The sequence below is a fragment of the Mytilus trossulus genome, chromosome 1 (genome assembly GCF_036588685.1).
Source record: "Mytilus trossulus isolate FHL-02 chromosome 1, PNRI_Mtr1.1.1.hap1, whole genome shotgun sequence".
Classification (NCBI taxonomy): Eukaryota; Metazoa; Mollusca; class Bivalvia; order Mytilida; family Mytilidae; genus Mytilus; species Mytilus trossulus.
Window position 1 is genome coordinate 36219254 of NC_086373.1, and position 8804 is coordinate 36228057.

At 32.8% G+C, this 8804-nt stretch overlaps 1 protein-coding gene across 1 annotated transcript; it reads right to left on the bottom strand.

Moving 5' to 3' along the window:
• Positions 1-419: 419 nt before the first annotated feature.
• LOC134714680 (uncharacterized) lies at positions 420-8186 on the bottom strand. Its single transcript, XM_063576189.1, has 3 exons — positions 7755-8186; positions 5105-5214; positions 420-2208 (listed from the first exon to the last, which is right to left on the bottom strand). The coding sequence occupies exons 1-3, from the start codon at positions 8184-8186 to the stop codon at positions 420-422; spliced, it is 2331 nt and encodes a 776-aa protein (XP_063432259.1).
• Positions 8187-8804: the final 618 nt, after the last annotated feature.

Genomic DNA, 8804 nt, shown 5'->3' on the forward strand with positions numbered 1-8804 from the left:
GGATTATTATTTAGTACGCCAGACTCGTGTTTCGTCTACACAAGACTCATCATTGACTCTCTTATCAAAATATTCAAATAGCAAAACAAGTACAAAGATGAAGAGCATTAATGATTCGAAATGCCAATTTTTTTTTGCCAAATACCGCTAAGGTAAACGAGGGGCGAAAGATAGCAAAGAGACAGTCAAACTCAAAGATAGAAAATAAACTGAAAACGCAATGGCTTACAAACACAAAGACAAACAGACAAAAAGACAAAAGACGCAACATAGAAAAATAAAGACTAAGCAACACCAATCCTACCAAAAACTGGGGGTGATCTCAGGCGCTCCGTAAGGATGAGCAGATCCTGCTCCAAATATGGCACTCGTTGTGTTGCTCATATTAAAGGTATGACAAAAAAACCTGCTATATTTATTCAAGACCATGGATTTTTACTTCTATAATCACAAACAAAGACAATCGGAATCTGATTTTCATCTGGTTGTGGAACAGAAAATGTGTCTGCTTTCCAAATCAATGACTCAGCTCCTCTATATGTATTACTATGATACTGATGGTCCTTTGCTGTTATTTCAATAGCTCCACAATTTTTCCTATATCGAATGGTATGACGCTTTCGATTACTCCGTCTTATTATCATTGGCTGACAAGCAATTCCACATTCATCAACAGCAGTGACGAAAACTCTCGTCGCTCTTTGTTCAGGATTTCTGATTCCGAGATATGAAATTTCAGTTGAAACTGTTCGTCTGTTGTCCAAAAAGACTGTATCTTCGTTAATACCATAGTAATTTAAGCCGTAAGAGGATATCTTAACTTTAAACAAACCAGATTTATCGTAGCTGCATGGCTTATGTTTGGAACGTGCTTTGGATTGTAAGTTAGATGCAAATGATAATTGCTGTCCAACAGAATACACATCAGTATCGTTCAGTTTATGTCCTTCCAAACTTACTGGATGGGACGAATAAATTATATCACCATGTCGTAGATTGACAACTTTGATTGGAACAAATACCCATAAATCTGTTCCTTTTTTGCAATCCATTATAAAAGAGTTCTGTATCGGATTTCCGCCACATGGTTTCTGAAATGTTGGTATTTTCAATCCATTCACACTAGGCGTTCTAGTAAGAGGCTGCTGCGTATCATGGTCAGAGATAGGACGAGGTCTTCCTGGTATTCCATTACGACCATGTTGTGCAGGTTGTCTTTTCATACTACGTCTGGTCCGAAGCCTAGGAGTGTCTGCAAAAGTGAAAGGTTGCCTCTTCAATGTTTTTAGTGAAGAGAAAAACTCCTCAGCTGTAATTTTTCGACTTTTACTTTGTGGCTGACTTATTACAGTACCAGACGCCTGGTTATTTCCGGACGCACCAAAAGATTCTGATGTACTTTGAGTGGTTGACAGAACAGGGAAATTAGCTTGAGTGGTTGATAGAACAGGGAAAGCTTGAGTGGTTGAAGTTGTTTCATCTCTTGTATTCTTTACTAGGAAAACATCGGAAGAAGTAACGCGCGGCAAGGCAGCTTCAGATCCTTTAGAAACACATCTTTCTGTAAATATATCACATTCAAGCCAATTTGATCCGCATTCTGGATTTTGTGCACTACACGATGGTTGAGGTGCACAAGAGTAATAATCCTCTGTCCAGAAGTTTTTATATCCATCTGCATTCGTGAGCCTTACATTATTGAAAGGAGGCAAATTTACCATAAAGTTAGTTGATTGGTGCTCTAGATTGTTGGAACTTACACTTGGGTAGATTTCAGGATTTTGACCATTTTGTTTTTCACGATCTCTATAACGCTCCCATATACAATCAATGAAGGCGTGATGCATGTAAAAAATAGGATCAAAAGGAGCTCGGGCTACATTGCTCATAGTACCACCTATCCAATTATGTGGACCGTTATGGTGCATTTCTAAAGTACTCACGAATTCTCGCTGGTCAATACTGAAATTGATTAACAAATTCAATTCATTTTTTGTAATTAGATACGATGTATCAGTGTGAAGGGATCGTTCTATTTTTCGTTCCCAGTCTCCAAATGGTCCTGAAGTTACAGTGTCATATGCATTTCCAAGAAACTTATCGGTAAAAATAACAGTATCAGTCGGAGTATCCATCGCACTATCTAAAGTGGAATCCCAATATGGTAGCATGATATTTGGATTTTTTTCTTGCAAAGCGAGTTCATACCTAAATTTGATTCAAAAAGATAAATTTTATAATTGATATCGAAGTATTTGGCAAGTCTTCGTAGTAGTTTTATTCGATTAACAATAAAAAAATTAATAAAACAAGAATAAATACACATACTACCTTGTCTGTTCCTCATACAGATGACAACATACTGGTTTGATCGCGATAATCAACATTCGATATACTTTAATTTTCTAGATTTATCGGACATGCAATATATATAATTGGAGCCAAATACTACTTCCAGTTTGTCGTAGCGGTGGTATCAATCCTTATTCAAACATAAAAAAAAGCAATACGTTCAGTTGCTGACATTTAACATTTGACATGTTGGCAAGTAAAATAATTAACACGAATTTAATTGAAGTAGAATCAAATATCCCAAAAAGGTTCTGGAAAATACAACAAAACTGACATTTTTTTTGTTCGATCAAATAACGAAAATGATTCTCCGTTTAAATTATATAACGAAAGAGTTGTTAATATTTCAAATAAAGAATTTAGTTAATAGGATAGTGGGGTTTTGGACTGCATTGTTATTATGTAAATTTAATATACAATTTTCGTTTTTCCGAAACGGCAAATATTTGAACGGTTCCTTTTTTTCCAATACAAAAAAATACATAATATCTATGCATGCATCATATTCAGTGCCTTTATTATTTTTCTTCCTTTTGACAGTTTCAACATGTCTAAAAGTCAACCCTGTAGATCAAAAGTCTTGTCAAACTTAACGGATACATTTAAGAGTAAGTAACAATAATATGACTTCCCAGTAAAATATAATGGGAGCGAGACTCACTAATTGTGAATGCAACAACGAAAAGCATTACTAATTTTCTTTTGTAAAAGAGGGACGAAAGATACCAAAGGGACAGTCAAACTCATAAATCTAAAACAAACTGACAACGTCATGGCTAAAAATGAAAAAGACAAACAGAAAAAACAATAGTACACATGACACAACATAGAAAACCAAAGAATAAACAACACGAACCCCACCCAAAACTAGGGGTGATCTCATGTGCTCCGGAAGAGTACGCAGATCCTGCTCCGTATGTGGCACCCGTCGTGTTGCCTATGTGATTACAAATCCGGTAAATAGTATAATTCGGTAGGTCACATTCATGAAAGGGAAGGGGATTGTAGTTACAACGTAAGGTATGTATCCGATATCATTTGTGAAACGGTGCTTAGTGTTTTATATGTATTTCAATGATATATTTTTTTTTCTTCACAAATTATCTTTCACAAAACAGAATATTTGTTGAGTATAAGCCCAAGATAAATAAAACATGGATTTTTTTTGATAAAAAGAATACTGAACAAAATTCACAAATATAAATGGTGCCCCATATAAGGTCATGTTTGGTTGTGATGCTCAAACATTATAATCTTCATGGTTCATTACTATGTGTCACAACCTTTAATTAATTAAGGGCATACGATACAGTTTTGAACAAGTTGATGAAAATTTGCATAAAGGCTATTTTTTACCTGATTAAATCAAATATGTAATACAAAATATACCTTCATGTGCTACTTTTTGAGTAAAAATTCAGATGTGTGTCCGTATTTGCTTTTTCGAAAGAAAGACATAATTTTTTTGTTTTAAAAGATAAACACCAATTGTTTTTTGTTAAATAATCTGTAATTTCTGTATTTTATAATTATCATTAAAAATTATGCAATTTTTATTCCAAAATAACTCTATATTTATCAAATGCTCATGAATAGAGGAAAAAACGTCATGTTTTGCTGCATGTTTATCAAAATTAAAAAAAATGCGCTATTTACAGTTTTCCAAAATTTTGTTCACATAATCTCCTTGCAAAATGAAACAAATAGCTGTTTTAAAATATAGTGGTCCATGCATTCGTTTTCAAATTAAATCAGTTTGAATGATAAAAATCAGTCGAAAATGCATCTTTTCCCGATATGTCATAGTTTGACGTCGCAAAAATAACATTTTACGTTAGCAACGTCATTACCTTCCAAGTAACTTTCGTACGCCCTTAAGCCAACATATGTATATCAACCTCATCATGCTAATGATACAATGATCACAGGAGGACATGCACAATAATATATTCATTTCAGTGTGTGTTTTTTTTTGTAAAACCCATGATTTTAAAACGTTCCTTGTTTTATCACAGAAAGTATTGACAAATCGTATAGTGTAATGGCTCAGTCTCCACCAAACATGGGTGTGGACCAGATTTAACGATGTCTATACAAAAGGAAACCATGATAATCCTGTAACATCAAATCATTATATTAAATAACGAATAACTGTCGTATTTAGTTCTTGTTAGAGTTTGAATTTTTTTTTTTAGTTTTTATTACTCCAAAAATGTACAAGTTTAATACAGCAATTATGACAGATAAATTGTGTCCGTCGATCAATACTTTTAGTGACTCAGTTTTTGGTATTTTGTAAAAGTCAATGTGTATAATAAATCTGAATCTTTCAAGCATTTTACATTTTTTTTCTGGCTTATTGAATGCCATGATTTAATTTTACATGTGTAACATATTTAAATAATTTAATTTTGGATGTAACGCGTCTTCTGATTGGCTGACGTTATTTTGTTATGAGTCCATAGACATAATTAAGTCGTGTGACTGTGACGTCATCACCGTTTTCAACGTTTTGAAATGGAATTTTGAATTAAATAATAAGAGATGGCTGTAATATTTTTTCTGTCTATTCGAAATAACATAAAAAATGTGGTGCACACTGTTAAATAACCAGCTACGCGCGTTATTCAGTGTGCACCAAATTTTTTATGTTATTTCTTCATAGACAGAAAAAACATTACAGTCATTCCTTAAACAAAAAGGAATCTTGTATTGTTTAAATATATGTCCGATAGATAAAAGAAATACTCACAGTAATAGGTAATATCTGTGCCAACCGACAAAAGCTGCACCACCATGAGCCGTCGTTGATGTTTGTTGGTGATGCTCAGCCAGTGCATCATATTTATTTGGCGGTACGCTCTGAAAAATGATAATGATCACCTGTTCATAGCTGATATGTAGATATCAAATTTACTTTAATATGGGTTAATTTTTAACAATGCCGTCAAACCATATTATGTTCTTTGGTCGGGTTATTGTTTCTTTGAAACATTCCCAGTTTCTATTCTCAATTCTATTGTTTATAATCGTATACTACATTAACTATTAATTTTACATGAATATCAATTATATGTTTGTTTTTTTTTTGTTTTTTTTTTTAATTTTCTGTTTACAAAACTATGAATTTTGCGAAAACTGCGGATTTTCGTATCCCAGGCATATATTACCTTATCCGTCTTTGGCACAACTTTTTAGAATTTCGGGTCCTCAATCTCAATGCTCTTCAACTTTGTACTTGTTTGGCTTTATAACTATTTTGTTTGAGCGTCACTGATGAGTCTTATGTAGACGTCACGCTCGTTTGGCGTATTGAATTATAATCCTGTGATAACCTCTGATAACTATGACTAGATACAAATTAAATCCTAGATGACTCTTCAGTAAGAAAAGTTAACCTTTTTTAATATGCTACTAGTATTCGATAGAAAAAAGAAAAAAAAAGTGTTCGGTAACTGTTGAATACTTGCGAGTTGTTATTGCAACCATTTATATATATATAAGTGATCATACGATTTCGGATTGTATATATCGCTTCAAACTTATCGTTGAGTAACAATCATGAATGTTCAAATCTTTCTTTGCTATCAACAACATTAATAAACCTTTTCCTGACTGGGAAGTGAACATAACCAAAAATGAAAAAAAAGGATGTGTCAGGCAACAGAAAATGTTATACTAGTATTTCATTAGTTCCCCAGAGATCCCTTTTATTTGTATGTTGAATAAGTAAAAGAACAGTCAGCACCGAATTTTCGATCAACCAGTCTATGTTGTGTGTTTTACGAACAAGATTAATGAGCGCAGAGACTTTGACAGAAAAGTGAGTACAAAGTTAAGATTTTATGTGATACTGACTTACATATTAACTAAGAGGTAATCAATGCAATGGTTCTTAGAATGTATTTATACACTTATTTGTTGTTGATATCAACGGAAACGACAACACACGTATTATTCGGGGTTTTGTTGATGATTATTTCTAATTAAAGTAGCTCTTATTTTTTTCATTCAATATAAATCTCATTGGTGGAGCGAGAAATTCTCATCCTAAAGCAATTTATTGTTGGGTTAGTGTTGTTAAATTGTCAGTTTTCCTTGAAGTTCTTAAACAGTTTATATTTTGTGAACTGTCGTTTTTTTAGTTTTTTTCTGTATGAACATGCTCAGTTTATTAACAACCACTGATTCGATGTAATCGAAGGTCTCTTGGGGTATCACTAGCCCAATTGTTAAGCCTTCTGGGTTGACGCGAATGATCATAGATACGGTTATATAATCAACTTTCTGATTACCAACGCTTTTAGATCGATCGTTACGGATGAGCTTTATATAGACCACACGCGCGTCTGGCGTAAAATGGTAGACCTCTAGTATCTATGATGAGTTTGTTGCATTGTCAGACTTTCGTCAACTTGGTGTTTCGATTACCTCTTTATATGTCATTCGATATCGTCGCTCAAGTGTAATCCGAATGATCAAAAATATCATTGATATGTTAACATAAATTTAGAATTAAATACAAATAACATACTCATTGAAATCTCGTTCTGTTATTGTTTCCAAAACATGAGTCACAAGTAGAAAAAAGCAATGAATTTGATAAAAAGCATAACTAAACTAAACTCTGTGTAAAAATTGGGTATTTCCAAAAAGCAGTTTTTGAGTAATCGATTTAATTTTTTTTTATTACCAATCAAGTAGGTCTTTTAGCCAAAATATTGAGAAAATTGGTGAGGGATACAAACAAATGATTTTACCAGAAACATGTACATCCCACGTCCCTTTTTCTTTTCAAATACTTTAGATATGTATTTTTTCAATCATAATATAACAAAGAAGTTGAATAAATATGCAATTTATAATTAAAACTGAGACAATCACAAATTTACAAAATTAACAAAATGGTAAATTTGACACAAAAAAGCAACAAAATATGATTAAACTTTCTTATATTAACACCTACCTAGCTATAGTTTTTTCAATTCAAATTCATTCAGATTGGTCCCCTTCATCTTTGTTGAAAGTATGACAAAAAGTTTAATTATGGAAGTGTGATTTTTATTAATGATAATAGCCCCATTATAGGTTAAAACTGATGATAAATGGGAAAATCATCAAAATTGAGAACTTTGAAAGGGCCGTAGCAAGAAAAGAAGTGCACCACCATATGATGTTTTCTTCACCAATTATTTATTTGCAGTCATATAAACCAAAAAATCAGGTTTAGAAAAAAAGTTTCATTCTAGAAACCATTGGCTCCTCAGAGGTGTACATCCTAAAGGTATAAAGGTTACAGACAATGTTTTCTTTAAATTGATTCTAGCGTTTTAACAGAAATTTTGTAATATTAAAAAAGAATACTACCTTTACTCGAATTTAACACTTAAAAAATAACTTACAGTATCTCTTTTTAAGTCGTTAATGGCTTTATGATAATCCTCCCTTTCCTGATCAGTAAGCATTCTATACTCTTTACGCTGACGTAGTTGAGACCCTGAAGTTCCTGATTGTGACGAAAATGGTTGTTGAGAGGTGGTCGTTGATGTTGTGTTTGATGTTTCTAGTTGTCCCTTGGTGGACATTGTCGAAAAAGCTCCTGAAAGTGTTGTCATTGTTGAAGTTTGTGTTTGTAACATCATTGTCGTGTGGGGTTCCGATTTGGTCATCGACTGATCTCTTGCATTTACTGGTGGCAATCTTGATCGCTGATGTGTTTTTTCAACAAGTGATTCAAGCCATTCAAATGTTTGTTTAGACACCTTGTCACATATTTGTCGATTCAACCAAAGAAATTCCAACATGCAAGTGGTGCTTATTTGTTCATCTGTCATAGAGAAGTGTCGGTCTCTTGTACGTAAACATAGTTTTAAACTTGTTGGAATTGATGTTCGTTTAACATCACAAATCACACAAACCAATAGTGAAATCAAAATGCAATACGTCTGTGTAAATATTAAAAGAAACAGAAAACATAACATTCAATATTTCAGCTAAAATCCACAAAAAAATCAATATCTAACGAACGATTTTGTGTATTGTTTTTAATCGACTATTTCTTTCGACCATGTAATAAGTTATCTTTTAACAGTTGATGGTTGTTCATTAACCGTTTAGTATATTCTTACTGCTGATTTAAATGTGACACACTATGATTTACAATTCTAAGTGTTGAAATCCATAGAAATAATCAAACGGAATTCATATATACGATTCCCATTTTTATAGAAAACGCTCGGTTTAATGATATGGTGTGGTCGATATTTATTTGAGCATGGGGAATAGTGGCGTAAAGCTTAAAAAAATCAAAGGTTGCTGCAAAATTGCACAGATTGTGATCTAAGATTAAGCAGTAGATCTTTAGAATTTTTTAGAATTCACATCTGATTGATACCACTGGATGAAGATATCTTATCATAATATTTTTGAAGGTAATCTTTTACTGTAGAAAG

What these genes read in the sequence shown, in the direction of transcription:
- LOC134714680 (XM_063576189.1), bottom strand. Translation starts at nt 8,186, where the DNA reads ATGACAGATGAACAAATAAGCACCACTTGCATGTTGGAATTTCTTTGG. An exon ending in ACGACTTAAAAAGAGATACT is followed by an intron (nt 5,215 to 7,754) that starts GTAAGTTATTTT and finishes ATCATTTTTCAG; the next exon opens with AGCGTACCGCCAAATAAATA. An exon ending in CACAGATATTACCTATTACT is followed by an intron (nt 2,209 to 5,104) that starts GTGAGTATTTCT and finishes AATCAAATTTAG; the next exon opens with GTATGAACTCGCTTTGCAAG.